This window comes from Rhincodon typus, unplaced genomic scaffold (assembly GCF_021869965.1).
Source record: "Rhincodon typus isolate 14 unplaced genomic scaffold, sRhiTyp1.1 hic_rhity00000954, whole genome shotgun sequence".
Lineage (NCBI taxonomy): Eukaryota > Metazoa > Chordata > Chondrichthyes > Orectolobiformes > Rhincodontidae > Rhincodon > Rhincodon typus.
Genome location: NW_025966592.1, coordinates 1 through 15,118, shown reverse-complemented (window position 1 = coordinate 15,118; position 15,118 = coordinate 1). Strand labels below are relative to the sequence as shown.

Below are 15,118 nucleotides of genomic sequence, written 5' to 3'. Positions count from 1 at the left end.
TTTCCTGCTCCTCTGATGCTGCTTGGCCTGCTGTGTTCATCCAGTTCTACACCTTGTTATCTCAGACTCTCCAGCATCTGCAGTTCCTACTATCTCTGAAACACCTTAAAAATGTACAACAGTCCTTTCTGAACTGAGTGGGGAGCGATATGTTTATTTTGTTTCTTGCACAATTTGATCCTCCTACGTATCGGCATCGATAAATCTCAGACGGCAAATTGATTTCAGCCTTGGCTGTGTCCAGGAGGTGCATTTCCACCCCTCCCACCACCACCACCACCAAGAGAGAAATGCTCTTCAAAAATGAGCATCCAGTAGGAAAGAAAAAGGATAAAGGCTCCATTTAATAAAGCCTTTTAATGTTTCACTTGCTGTGTGCAGCGTGGGATGACCCAAACATTTCACTGCCAAGAACACTAAATCCCAGCAAGCAGTCATAAAGTGTGATCAAAAGATAACAAAAATCAGCCGGGCCAAATAAAAGCAAATGTAATTGTGTACAGCAGCTGTGAATCCTGCACTTCTGCCAAACCTGAAGAATCCTCATGACCCACTCTTCTGTTAAAAAAGACTAGCTTGGGCAGAGCACATCCAGAGAGCAGGCTCGTTTGAAACCACAAATGATGTTGAAGTAACTAAAGACAAACAGCTTCCAGATACAGAAGGGTGGGTAACCAGAACTGATTCAACCTGACTTGCAGAAGAGCCAGACACTCTAAGATCATTATCAGGAATAGGCCATTCGGGCCATCAAGCCTATCTTGGAGGCAATACAAGGAAAGCTTTCCACTGCAGCATCTTGTGATCAGTAACATACTGCCCGAAGGATGGTGGGAGAAGATTCACCAGTAACTTTAAAAGCAAAATTGGGTAGGGGGAGAAACAGATTTAGAAAAAAAAACAAAAAAAAAAAAAAAAAACAGGCCTTTGAGTAAAGAGCAAGGGAAGGGGTTAAGGAGGTATAGTTGATAGCAAAGAAGGTTATCAAAAATTAGAGGGATCTTGATCAGATGGGGAAGTGAGCGGAGGATTGGCAAATGCAATTCAATACAGATAAATGTGAGATGTTGCACTTTTGAAAGTCTGACCAAGGCAGCCTTATAGAGTATATGGCAAGGTCCTGAGGAGTGTGTGGAATAGAGGAACCTAGGAGTGCAAGTACAAAGTTCATTGAAAGCAGTGTCACAGGTAGACAGGGTGGTGAAGAAGGCATTTAGCATGCTGGCCTTCATCAGTCAAGGAGTAGAGTATAGGAGTTGGGATGTTAGGTTACAGTTGTACAGGTAGTTGGTGAGGCTACACTTGGAGTATTGTGTACAGTTTTGGTCATCCGGTCGTAGGAAAGACAGTTAAACTGGAAAGTGTGCAAAGAAGATTTACAAGGATGTTGCCAGGATAGTAGGCCTGAGTTACAGGGAGAGGTTGGCCACAATAGGACTTTATTCCTTGGAACGTGGGAGATTGAGGAGTGACCTTATTGAGGTGAATGAAATCATTAGGGGCATGAATAGGATGAATGCATATAATATTTTTCCCAGGAACGGGGTATTGAAAACTAGAGGGCATAGGTTTAACGCGAGAGGGGAAAGATTTAAGGAGGACCAGAGGGGCAACTTCTTAACGCAGAGAGTGGTGCATTTCTGGAAATGGGCTGCCAGAGAAAGTGGTTGAGACAAGTACAACAGCAACATTTAAAAAGTAATGGATAGGTACATGGATGGGAAGGGTTTAAGAGGGATATGGACCAAATTCAGGCAATTGGAACCAGCTGAGTGGACACCACGGTCAGCATGAACCAGTTTGGGCCGAAGGGCCTGTTTCCATGCCTTATTACTCTAGGACTCTAAATGGGTACTTCGTTCCTCCAACCTCCTATTCCTGTGCCCAACTTCAATACATTCACCTGCCGTGTCTTTTCCTGCTGTTAAAGATCAACTATTTCCACGGGTTGGGGATTCCGGAAACATGCAGCATACTCAGAATTAGGACCAGACTGTTCAGGAGAGATGAAAGGAAGCACTTCTACACAACTTTCTTCCTAAAATGGCAATGGATTCCAGATCAGTTGTTAAATATTTATCTCCGATTTAAAGTTGTTAAGCACAAGAAAACAAAAGAAATAATATGGGTCAAAGGCAGGTATCCAGAGTTAGGCCACAGGTCAGCAATGATTTCATTGAATGATGGAATAGGCTCAAGGGGCTGAATGGCCTACTCCTGCTCCCATGTAACATTGTTTGGATAGTAGATGATGTGAAAACAGTAATGCAAGGACTACGAGCTTTGAGGAGACGACAAAAAAGCTGCAAAGAGATGCAGACAGGTTAAGTGAGTATGCAACAAAACGGTAGGTGGAGTGTTACATGTTTATTTCGCAAAGTGTGAGGTATATTCACTTTGTTTATAAAGTGTGGAAAAATAATTTTAAAAGACTATCTTTAAAAAGTTGTGAAATTTGTAATTGTTGGCATGCAGCTACACTTGGGAGTACTCGTACAAGAAAAAAAGAGATTAGCATGTGATTACAAGTATTTGGAAAATCAGTGTACATTGGCCTTTATTCCAAGGGGCTTGGGACTACAGAAGTCTTGCTACAATTGTACAATGTCTTTGGGAGACTTCTTTTGGAATATTTTATGCAGCTTTGGTCTCTGCATTCAAGGATATACTTCTGTTGGACCCAATATAGCGAAGGCTCATTTGACTGGTTCCTAGGAAGAGAGGGCTGTCCTATAATGGAAGGGCTGGGTCCATCTTCTCTGTAATTTAGAAGAGACAGTAGTGATCTCATTGGAGCAGAAAATGCTAAAAGGATTTGCAGTGTCCATTCAATGTTCCACCTTGTCAGGAACCTAGACCACATGGGGCAGAGTCTCAGCTGAAGAGGCCAGTCACTTGGGACCGAGATGAAGAGAAATTCTCACATCTCAGGAACTCCGACTCCACAGGACTGTGTGCGTTTCACTGTTGAATAAATTTGAGGCTGACAGACAGGATTTTGGTCCCTCAGGGAAATCAAGACAAGTGGGGAGCAGGCAGGCAAGTGGAACTGAAGTTCAAGATCAGCTACAATCATATTGAATGGTAGAGCATGCTTGACAAGGCCATCTCCTGCCACCAGTGTTCCCGCAAATTTCTACCCCATCTTCAACCTTCCTCCCCTCTCCAATCGGCCTGAATCCACGCCCACATTTCTCAGAATTCCAATCGGATTTTCGTCACTGCTTTAGCATCAAAACAACCCTTATTAAATTGTGGGACATTTACAATGTTAAGTTTTTCCTCCATCGTTTTGGACTTGCTTTTCATGGCATCAAAGGTTCTCCAAATATTATGCAGTTGATGGCAACGGCTCTCCTCTGGTGTTATGCTAATCTGTCTACCCTATTGGCTTCGCTTCCTGCTTCTGCATGTTTACTTCAGTATGTATCCTCTATCCTTCGCCCTTCCTACATCTTATCCACATCTTCTGAAGGTTTTCACACCAATGCTGATGACACTCAGTTCCAACTCACCCACATCCTCTCAGATCCCTCACTGTCACTAAAAGGTAGTACACTACTAATCAGGCTTCTGGTAGTGAGGGAGCAGAAGCTTCCTCCAATTCAACATTGGTTTCAGCCTTCCCATTCACCTAAAACTCAACTCCTTCCCTCTCCGTGGCAACAGTCTGCAACTAAACCAGTCAGCTCACAAACGTGGTGTCACTTTTGAACCAGAGATGAGCTTATCACTCAGATTATCATTTTCGGAGCAATGCCTAACTTCAGGCCCAGTCTCGGCTCTCTGCCAAAACTCTTTGCAACTTCCAGATCACTCTACTTCAATTTATTCCTGGTCCCTCACATTCTACCCTCCGTAAACTTCAACTTCTTCAAAAGTCTGCCCCCAAGTCTTAGCTCACACCAAGTCCTGTTTACCCACCAACCCTCCGCTTGCTGCTACACACTGGCTCCTCATCAAGCAATGTGCAGAGTTTAAAATTTCCTGGTTTAACCCACAACCTCCTCTATCTCAACTCTCCAGCCTTGCACATTAAAGATAACTGGTCTTCAAGTCTGGCCTCTTGAACATCCTCAATTTAAAAAAAAAAAGAAAAAACACATCACTCCACTATTGGTGGCCACAGCCTCTGTTGCCTCCGCTCTAGGCTCAGGTATGTCCTTCCTCCATCTTTCTCTTCATTGTTTTCCTCCTTTAGGGAACCGTAACACATACCCTCACTGACTAAGCTGGTTGTCATCTGCCCTAGTATCTCTGCGTGTATCACTGTCAAACAGTTCTATACTGCTCCTGTGAATCACCTTTGGACACTTCATTCCGTTAAAGGGCATGATAAAAGTTGCTGTGTTTTAGCAATGAGAATGCAGAAAAATGTTGCAAGGCACTTTTCAGAGGGAAACATTAGAGACAAGTAGGCAAGTGAGAATTTAGTTAAATAGCTAAGAAAGAAGTAGTGGTGAGGATGCAGAGAAATTTTACAAAATCCAAGAATTCTCAATGACTCAGGCTAGTGATTGCAAGTTGAGACAAAAAATAAAGGGAAGTGGGGTTGGGATGCATAAAAGACTAGGGTCAGAGAAATGGAGAACACAGCAACAAACAACGCCAAAAGAGACAACAAATTGGAGAAAAGGCTGCAAGTGGAGTACGGCTGAAGAAGTTTTTTTTTAAAAATCAAGAAGCACATGTTACCCATAGAGCTACCATTGCTAAAAACTCAACTAGCCCTCACCCATTTACAGAAATAGTAGCAATGGCTCAAAAACAGAAGTCACTGGAAAAGCTCAGCAGCATCTGTGAAGAAAAATCAGAGTTAACATTTTGGCTTCCTCAGAACACAAAATGTTAGGCATGGTAATACCAGATCCACTTTGGTCATTTACTAGGATGTACATCCTAGCTTTATGACAAACAGCTTTTCCTCGATCCAAACAGACAGCTGATTTGAAAGCATGGATAAGGACTTTAGTTTTAAAGTCCTTATGGGGCAGAGATAGGACAGGGAGCCAATAGTAATCAGGAAGGTAAACAAGGCAACGAATCACAAAAATGACTACTTTCATCCTGACAAGGGATAAACAGTTCTGAAGAAGGGTCACTGGACCTGAAATGTTAACTGATTTCTCTTCACAGCCAATGCCAAACTTGCTGATTTTCCAGCAATTTCTGTTTTCGTTTCTGATTTCCAGCATCCGCAGTTCTTTTGGTTTTACTACTCCGATGAGGTGCAATTTTGGAGAAGGGAAATTATACAAATTAAACATCATTGGATTTAGGCCTGCCAGTCTTTGCTTATCTCTCTTTGGACTTCGAAATTCTAAATTCAATTAATAAACACATTTAGAAATGATTAGCACGGATAAAGTTTACAGCTAGACATAGAGCAGTTTTTCCGCCGCCTCCGCCTCCACGCTTACCTCTTCAACTGTGAACCTAACCCTCCCTCTACTGACCCCTTCTCCCGCTTCCAACACACCCCCTCCTCCTGGACACCACCCAAGGCCTCCTACCCTCCCTCGACCTCTTCATCTCCAACTGCCGTCGAGACATCAATCGCCTCAACCTCTCCACCACTCGCACCCACTCCAACCTCCCCCGCAGAACGTGCAGCCCTCCGCTCCAATCCCAACCTCACCATAAAACCCGCGGACAAGGGAGGCGCAGTTGTAGTATGGCGCACTGACCTCTACATCGCCGAGGCCAGACGCCAACTCTCCGACACCTCCTCCTACCGCCCCCTTCATCATGACCCCACCCCTGAGCACCAAACCATCATCTCCCAAACCATCCACAACCTCATCACCTCAGGTGACCTCCCACCCACGGCCTCCAACCTCATCATTCCCCAACGTCGCACTGCCCGCTTCGATCTCCTTCCCAAAATCCACAAACCTGAATGCCCTGGTCGACCCATTGTCTCCGCCTGCTCCTGCCCCACCGAACTGATCTCCAACTATCTAGACTCCATTTTCTCCCCCTTGATCCAGGAACTCCCTACCTATGTCCGTGACACCACCCACGCCCTCCACCTCCTCCAGAGCTTCCAATTGCCCGGTCCCCAACACCTCATTTTTACCATGGACGTCCAGTCCCTCTACATCTGCATTTCCCATGCTGATGGCCTTAAGGCCCTCCGCTTCTTCCTGTCCCGCAGGCCCGACCAGTCCCCCTCCACTGACACCCTCATCCGCTTAGTCGAACTCATCCTCACCCTCAACAACTTCTCTTTCAAGTCCTCCCACTTCCTACAGACAAAGGGGGTAGCCATGGGTACCCGCATGGGCCCAAGCTACGCCTGCCTCTTTGTAGGTTACGTGGAACAATCCCTCTTCCGTACCTACACCGGCCCCAAACCCCACCTCTTCCTCCGTTACATTGATGACTATCGGCGCCGCCTCGTGCTCCCACGAGGAGCTCGAACACTTCATACACTTCACTAACACCTTCCACCCCAACCTTAAGTTTACCTGGACCATCTCGAACACCTCTCCCCGCTTCCTGGACCGCTCTGTCTCCATATCGGGCAACCACCTAGAAACCAATATTCATTTCAAGCCCACCGACTCCCACAGCTACCTAGAATACTCCTCCTCCCACCCACCTTCCTGCAAAAATGCTATCCCCTATTCCCAACTCCTTCGCCTCCGCCGCATCTGCTCCCAGGAGGAAGCATTCCACTCCTGTACATCTCAGTTGTCCTCGTTTTTCAAGGACCATAACTTCCCCCCAACTCAGTGGTCGAGAACGCCCTCAACCGTGTCTCCCACAACTCATCCCTCACACCCCGTCCACGCAATAAGAACCAGAAAAGAATCCCCCTCGTCCTCACGTACCACCCCACCAACTTCTGGATCCAACGCATCATCCTCCGACACTTCCGCCATCTGCAATCCGATCCCACCACCAAAGACATCTTTCCCTCCCCACCTTTATCTGCTTTCCGGAGGGACAACTCTCTCCGTGACTCCCTTGTCCGCTCCACACTCCCCTCCAGCTCCACCACACCCGGCACTTTTCCCTGCAACCGCAGGAAGTGCTACACCTGCCCCCATACCTCCTCCCTCACCCCCATCCCAGGCCCCAAGACGACTTTCCATATCAAGCAGATGTTCACCTGCACATCTGCCAATGTGGTATACTGCATCCGCTGTGGTTTCCTCTACATCGGGGAAACCAAGCGGAGGCTCGGGGACCGCTTTGCAGAACACCTGCGCTCGGTTCGCAATAAACAACTGCACCTCCCAGTCACGAACCATTTCAACTCCCCCTCCCATTCCTCAGACGACATGTCCATCCTGGGCCTCCTGCAGTGCCACAACGATGCCACCCGAAGGTTGCAGGAACAGCAACTCATATTCCGCTTGGGAACCCTGCAGCCCAATGGTATCAATGTGGATTTCACAAGCTTCAAAATCTCCCCTCCCCCTACCGCATCCCAAAACCAGTCCAGCTCGTCCCTGCCTCCCTAACCTGTTCTTCCTCCCACCTATCCCCTCCTCCCACCTCAAGCCACACCCCCACCTCAAGCCACACCCCCACCTCCTACCGACTAACCTCATCCCGCCCCCTTGACCTGTCCGTCCTCCCTGGACTGACCTATCCCCTCCCTAACTCCCCACCTACACTCACCTTTACTGGGTCTATCCCCGCCTCTTTGACCCGTTTGTTTCCTCTCCACCTAGCCTCTCCTCTATCCGCCTCCCACTCTCTCCCTATTTATTTCAGAACCCCCTTCCCCTCCGCCTTTTCTGATGAAGGGTCTAGGCCCGAAAAGTCAGCCTCTCTGCTCCTATGATGCTGCTTGGCCTGCTGTGTTCATCCAGCCCTGCACCTTGTTGTCTCAAGAAAGTGTGCTTCTGGGCTCAGACTTTGCTGGGTTTCCACATTTGGAGACCATTTTCTTATAGCTACCAGGATTGCTAGTTAACCAGAACATTGGCAGGCTAAACAGCAATTGAAGTGGAAAGGGGCTTTAGAAGAAGTTAAACTAGAGTTGCATTTTCCCAAATGAAAGGCATTAGAGAAAATTAGTCAACAACAGGTGATGGCTCAAGTTATCGTGGAAGTGAAGAAGTTTCTACTCGTAGAAGAGACAATGACCCAGGGCACAGCCTGAGAGTGCTTTGGAACAGAGAGGAGAAAGCATTTCTTCAGCCAGAGGGTGGTTAATCTGTGGAACTCATTGCCACAGAAGACTATGGGGCCCTAGGGCAGCACGGTGGCTCAGTGGTTAGCACTACTGCCTCACAGCACCAGGGACCTGGGTTCAATTCCAACCTTGAGCAACTGTCTGTGTGGAATTTACACATTCTCTCTGTGTCTGTGTGGGTTTCCTCCCACAGTCCAAAGATGTGCAGGGTAGATGTATTGCCCATAGTTTCCAGGGATGTTTGGGTTAGACAGGGGGAAAAGGGGGCTCTTCAGAGGGGCAGTGTGGACTTGTTGAGCCGAATGGCCTGTTTCCACACTGCAGGGATTCTATGATCTATGATCTATGTCATTAAGAGTGAGATAGATAGGTTTTTGAATGCTAAGGGGATCAAGGGCTACAGGGAGAAGGCAGGAGAATGGGGTTGAGAAACATATCCGACAATCAAATGGCACAGCAGACTTGATGGGCTGAATGACTTAATGCTGCTCCTATAGCTTATGGTATAAGCTTATGCTGCTATTTTAATTGTTGTTGGCAACAATGACTCCTGGCTTTGCAAGTTAGTGATGTTGCATTGGCTTCTCAGCTCACCCAAAAGCTTTTCTGGAAACACTCCTATCCATACTTTCTCTTGTGCTTTGTGGCATGACTCCTGCCTGCGTTTTGAGATATCTGGCTGGAATCCAGCAGGCCAAAAAAGTGTCTGAATGTACGCTGTCCCAGAGGCTGTTGTTCCCTACTCATAAGTAAGCCTCAACACTCTATGCACTGTAACACCCCCTTATTTCGATTTGTATTAGCAGGTTCTCAAATACATAGTTCTCTAAAACCTCTCAAAGTACTTTACAACTGGAAGTACTTTTGAAGTGTTACTTACCATTTAACATAGGAAAAGCAGCATCAGGACTTAATTTTATGTAGTGAGGCTAATGGCTAAGTGGTTGAAGTATCAGTGGGGGGAGTACTTTGCAGACTGCGATCATAACTCTGTTAGATTCAACATTGTTCTGGAAAGGACAAAGATGGGCAATAGGCCTGATGGGATCTCTGCTGGTGCTTTGAGAATTTAATAGCGTTTTCTCCTCCAACTTGGTTGGCTGCAGCAAAATCTTCTAAACCTTCAGAATCCGTAAAGAGTAGTGTGCGCGGTTCTGGAATCCACATCAACAGGAAGAATGTGATAGCATTGGAGAGGGTGCAGAGGAGATTTACCAGGATGTTGCCTGGGCTGGAGTGAACCAGCAATGGAGAGTTCTGAAATGGCCCAGCAAGCTACACAGTTCAGTTAGGGATGGGTAACAGATGCTGACCTTGTCAGCAACGTTCTGACATCCGATGGAAGAATAAAGAAAATTGAAAGAAAAATAATTACAGAGTTATTCTCAATGCCCCAGGTCTATATTTAGAGTCATACAGATCTACAGCAAAAGAAAAAAAAGGGATGATTGAGTGCGTGCCTGTCAAAAACAACCTAACGATTCTGAACCATTTCTGAAGAAAAGGTCCAGACCCGATACGTCAGCTTTCCTGCTCCTCTGATGCTGCTTGGCCTGCTGTGTTCATCCAGCTCTACACCTTGTTATCTCAGATTCTCCAGCATCTGCAGTTCCTACTATGTCTCACCATTCTAATCCCATTTTCAAGCACTTGGCTCATAGCCTTGAATGCCTTGGCATTACAACAGCACATCTAAATACTTCTTCAATGTGAAGAAGGTTTCTGCCTCTAACCCCCCCTTACAGGCAGTGAGCTCCAGATTTCCACCATCCACCGGATGAAAAAGGTTTTTTTTCTCATTTCTTTTAAGCCTCCTGCCCCTTGAAGTCAATGCTCCCTATTCAGTGGCCCCTCGATCAAGAGGAAAAGTCTCTTCTTGTCTACCCTATCTATGCCTGTCATTATTTCATACATCTCAATCATGTCCCCTCTTAATCACCTCTGTTCTAAAAAATAAGAGCAACCAGAGTCTATCCAATCTCTCTCAATCACAAACTCTCCAGCCCAGGAAACATCCTGGTAAACCTCCTTTCCAGAGGTGTCATATCCCTCCTGTAATGTGGATTCCAGAAATTCATGCACGACTCTAACCAATTCTGAAGATTTAAAAGATTTGCGCCTCAGCCAGACAACTCACAACGGATTGAATTCTCAAAGCTCCAAGAGTGCACGTTTATGAGCTATGGATTAGCCAATTGTGCTGATGTCAAACAATACCCTTGAACAAAACATGGGCAAAGAGACCTGCAAACCTGGAAATCCAATGGAGGAAAAATAGCTTCATTCTGATTTTTTTTTTTTTTAAAAGAAAACTGGTTATGGAATTGATAAATGCATAAACAAAATTTCATGAGGTAATTTCTGTTTGTTTGTGGAAGTGCCAGCATAAAATCAGCACAGAGTCATAACATAATAAATTTACTACTTCCACTCCCCTGGTGCATTCTCGAAGCACACATCAGGAAATTACTTACCCTCAAGCTCATAATTCTCCATCCAATAATTTTAATAAAAGTTTAAAATCAATTGCTTGGGAGTACAGAATTGGAGTATTACTGAAAAGAAATGATACCCAGTCGGAGCTTTCCATCTCACACTCATCAGGACAGATTCAAGAACTGCCGAACCTCAAAAAAAAATCAATGGTTTTGGAGTAGATCTGTAGCTCGGTTTGTGGGTATTGAGGTTGGTTGGCTCGCTGAGCTGGTTTGTTGTTTCGCAGACTTTTCATTACCGTGCTTGGTAACATCCTCAGTGCAGCCTCCGATGAAGCGTCAGTGTGTTTTCCCACCTGGTTTTTAAACTCCGGGGTCCGTTGAGATGGATTGCCTCACTTCCGGTTTTCCTTCGTAGTGGAATGTATATGGGGTCGAGTTCAATGTGTTCACTACCCTACATCAGGAACACGTCAGAACTCACCACAAGACTCCTACGACCGCTGGGCATCAGAGTGGCACATAAGCCCACATCAACCCTATGACGACAACTGCCCACCCGAACTAAAGACCCACTCCCTGCTATGGACAGGGCCAATGTCATCTACAGCATCGGCACAATCATCTCACTTGAATTCCCAGGGCTTCTTGATCTCTCCAATTCCTCCACCAGGGGCTCTCTCCCTCCCTAGTATTCAAAGCCTCCCTCTCCAAACCTCCTGGATACAACCGGACCAACAGTTCAAAACATACATCTCATGACAGCATTGCCCGCTTGCAGGGTGAGCCGAAAGGAACTGAACAGCGACCAATGATTCAGTAGAAGCCTTTTGTATGGAATGTACTTTGTGGCCATTGCACTTGCTTCTTGAGACATTTCAACATGGTCTCAATCAGCATGAGTAAGGCCAAGGTCAGTGTAAATATGGTATAAAATAATAATGTTTACTCACCGTCAGTATAATCTGATAGGTACAATGGCAACCTGCGTCGCAAGTCTTCCATCATTCCCTTCCCTAGCCGTAGGAAGTCATTAGCCTGCTCGGTCAGGAAAAGATATTATATTAGAACACTGATCACCCGACACAAGCTTGTTCCCAAGAACATTTGACCATGACACCAGATTTTGTCCCCCATTTGTTCATTCATTGAGTGCGGGTCTTGTTGGCAAGGCCAGCATTTGTTGCCCATCCCAAATAGGCCTCGAACAGAGCAAACTGATCATTTTAGAGGGCAGTTAAGAATCAAACACATTGCTGTGGATCTGGCGTCACATGTATATCTGACTAGGTAAGGACGGCAGATTTCTTTGACAGTTTTATCACAGTTCTGAAGCAAGGTCACTGGGCCTGAAACTACTTTTTTTTTTAAAGAAACAGAGGGTGGTAGGTGCCTGGAACTCGCTGCCAGGGAGGTAGTGGAAGCAGATACGATAGTGACTTTTAAAGGGCGTCTTGACAAATACATGAATAGGATGGGAATAGAGAGATACGGTCCCCGGAAGGGTAGGAGGTTTTAGTTGTGACTGGCAGCATATTGGTGCAGGCTTAGAGGGCCGAAGGGCCTGTTCCTGTACTGTAATTTTCTTATTTCTTATTTTTTTTTTTGGTTAAATCTGCTTTCTCTCCATAGATGCTGCTGGGTGCTTACAGCAACTTCTGCTTTTGTGTCACTGGTTAATATAGGCTCAGCTCGCATTTTGCTTTTTTTTTTGCAAGGTTGGTTCTGCTCCTTGCTTCTACTTGGAGCTCGAGTAACTGCTGAAACCAAAAAAAAAACAAAAAGACTGAAGTAGCATTTACAGAACACGACCTTGCAGAAATTTCAACAGTGCTCGGGAACAGTCTTGCTGAACTCTTTCAGCTGATGGGTTGGAAGTTAAATCCTGCAGCTCAGTTATATTTGTTCTCCCAACTTTCAGAATGGCATGCACATTTTTTCTTTATTCTCTTGAAAGCTTTCCCGCTGCACAGTAAAAACACACAGGCATAGGATAGTTCATTGCAGCAAACCGAGAAGTTAACAAAAGGCCAAGTTGGTGCATATCTCTCTTCACTAGATCTCTCGTTCTACACGTTCTGACGTATCAGATACAGCAATGCAGAGATTCAGAGTCCAAAGCATGGTCAGTTGTAAAATCAAACTGATCTGATATTTTGTGGTTTAAAAAAAAAAAAAAAAAAAAAAACTTGTTTCTAAACAAATTCAGCCATAACAGAAGATGTTGGGCAATTTGCCATTAATAACAGCTGATGTGCTGAGGGAAAATATATTGGAGGACAGCAGCCAAGTTTAATAAACCTACTTTGTCACACTGAGCATTCCATGCAATTAATTACTTTAAAATGCATTAAGAGTTCTGCAGGGAAAAAAGACAACCACCGTTCTGTGTCAGCAATTCCCTGCAAACAACATCTAAGACTTAAGGACTAATTCACAGCATTAATTAGGCAATGACTTTTTAGCCAGTAGACTGAAAATTGTCTGTTCTTCTCTTCAAGTAACGTAGTGCCATCAAATTTGTATCTGCTTGAACAAATCCATCAGCTGAGTCAAGATTTTACAATAATCCCACAATTTATGGTTATTTTTCTGCCCTGCCAAAAAAAATTCAATTCAGTTTGCCAATTTGTCATGGGGGTGGAACTCGTTCTCTGCATTGTTTAAGCAGTAGCAGAAGGGTCTAGACCTGAAACGTCAGCTTTCCTGCTCCTCTGATACTGCTTGGCCTGCTGTGTTCATCCAGCTCTACACCTTGTTATCTCAGCATATCCAGTGATCTGTACAGGTTGCAACTCCACCAATACAGCACTCTCTCCATACTACGAGATATACAGGGTAACAAAGCAAGCTCTACAAGAAAAACAGCTTGCATTGACAACGTCACAAGCGCAACAATCTTTACATCCAACATATGTTTTGAAGTCTGATCACTGTTGTAAATGTAGGAAATATGGCAACATATTTATTCATAGTAAGCCACCACAAACCATAAGTGACCAGATCACCTGTATTAGACCAAATTGAAGGTGACGACTACTCAGCCCATCTAGCCTGCTCTGCCATTCAATAAAATAATGGCTGATCTGATTGTGACCTTATCTTCATCTTCTAGTTTGCACTGGACCCCCCCTTGTAGATCAAAAAAGTCTGTCAAATGAGGCCCTGAGGAAATTGCTATCCAGCTCACTTTTAAATGAAATACCTCTCTGCCCCTGGTTCTGAATTATCTAAGTAGGAGGGAACATCCTCTCAGCATCCACCTTGACAACCCCATTCAGAATCTTACAAGATCATCCCCTCATTCTTCCAAATTTCAGTAAGTGTAGGCCTCATCTGCTCAACCTTTAAAGGATACTGTCCTTAGCACAGGAGGCAGCCCAGTGGATCTTCTCAGAACTGCTTCCAATGCAAACATATCCCTCTTTAGGAAAGGAGACCAAGACTGTATACAGTACACCTGCAGCACTCTCACCTATGGCCTATATAACTGTAGCATCACTCCTATACTTTTGTTCACCTTTCTCACTTGCAAGACAGGCCGACATTCTATTTGCCTTCCCAAATACTTGTGTGCTAATTTTTTTTGAGCTTCTTGTAAAAGGACAACCAGATTCTTCTGTACTTCAGCTTTCTGCTGGCTCTCTTCATTTAAAGTTTTGCTTTTCTATTCTACCACCAATGTAGGTGACCTTGCATTATCTCACAAACTACATATGCCAAACTTTTGCCCACTGGCTTAACCTGTCTCCATCCCTTTGCAGATTATTTCCAACCTATTTCCATAGCTATTTGGTGTCTTATACTGTATCATTTATTGCACCATGCTAGTCTTGAGCATGGGCCTTGTGTGCAGTAGCTCTCTTGCCCATGCTGGGCAGCACTGACTCACAGCACCATGGACCTGGGTTCAATGCCACATTGTCCTCATGTCTGTGTGGGTTTCCTCTTGACACTCTGGTTTCATTCCAATGATGTGCAGTTAGGTAGATTAGCCATGGAAAATGCAGAGTTACAGGGATCAGGGAGGGGAATGGGAATGGGTCTGGGTGGGCCAAATAGCCTGCTCCCACATGGCAGGGATTCTATCAGTGGATCAATAGCAAATTTGTCTATGCAGCCAGCCCTTGGACGTTAGTGGAAATAAACAAAAATCAGCCATGACAGCAGAATACGTTTTCTATGCTTAGCAAGAACGTGTGTACATGAGAGACACTACAGATTCAGTTTAATCTAAATGTAACAACTAAAACACAGCATCAGTGCAGCATTTTTTCAGCGTGGCTGCTATGCTCAAGTGTCTGAACTGGGTTTTGAACCAACCACTTTCTGACATGGGGCAAGAGAGCTACTGTCTGTTGTGCTTGAGAGTGGGCCTAAAGACTAGCATGGCACAGCAAATGGTGATGGAAAATGCTTCATGCAGCTATTACCAGAGCTCAAGAAAAGAATACCATAAGAAGAATTTTGTGCCTTTTCAAAGTATGATGATGATGATGATGATGATGATGATGATGATGATGATGATGAT

The 15,118-nt window shown here is 45.1% G+C and overlaps 1 protein-coding gene across 1 annotated transcript in view; it reads right to left on the bottom strand.

The window, feature by feature from the left end:
* Window positions 1-12,347, bottom strand: part of LOC109919619 (solute carrier family 4 member 11-like) — a gene marked incomplete at both ends in the record, with an annotated part of 32,374 nt that extends 20,027 nt beyond the window's left edge. The window contains 2 exons of the mRNA XM_048592277.1: window positions 11,541-11,625; window positions 12,238-12,347. Of these exons, the coding sequence (XP_048448234.1) occupies window positions 11,541-11,625; window positions 12,238-12,347 (195 nt within the window). The remainder of the gene's footprint in view (window positions 1-11,540; window positions 11,626-12,237) is intronic.
* Window positions 12,348-15,118: the final 2,771 nt, after the last annotated feature.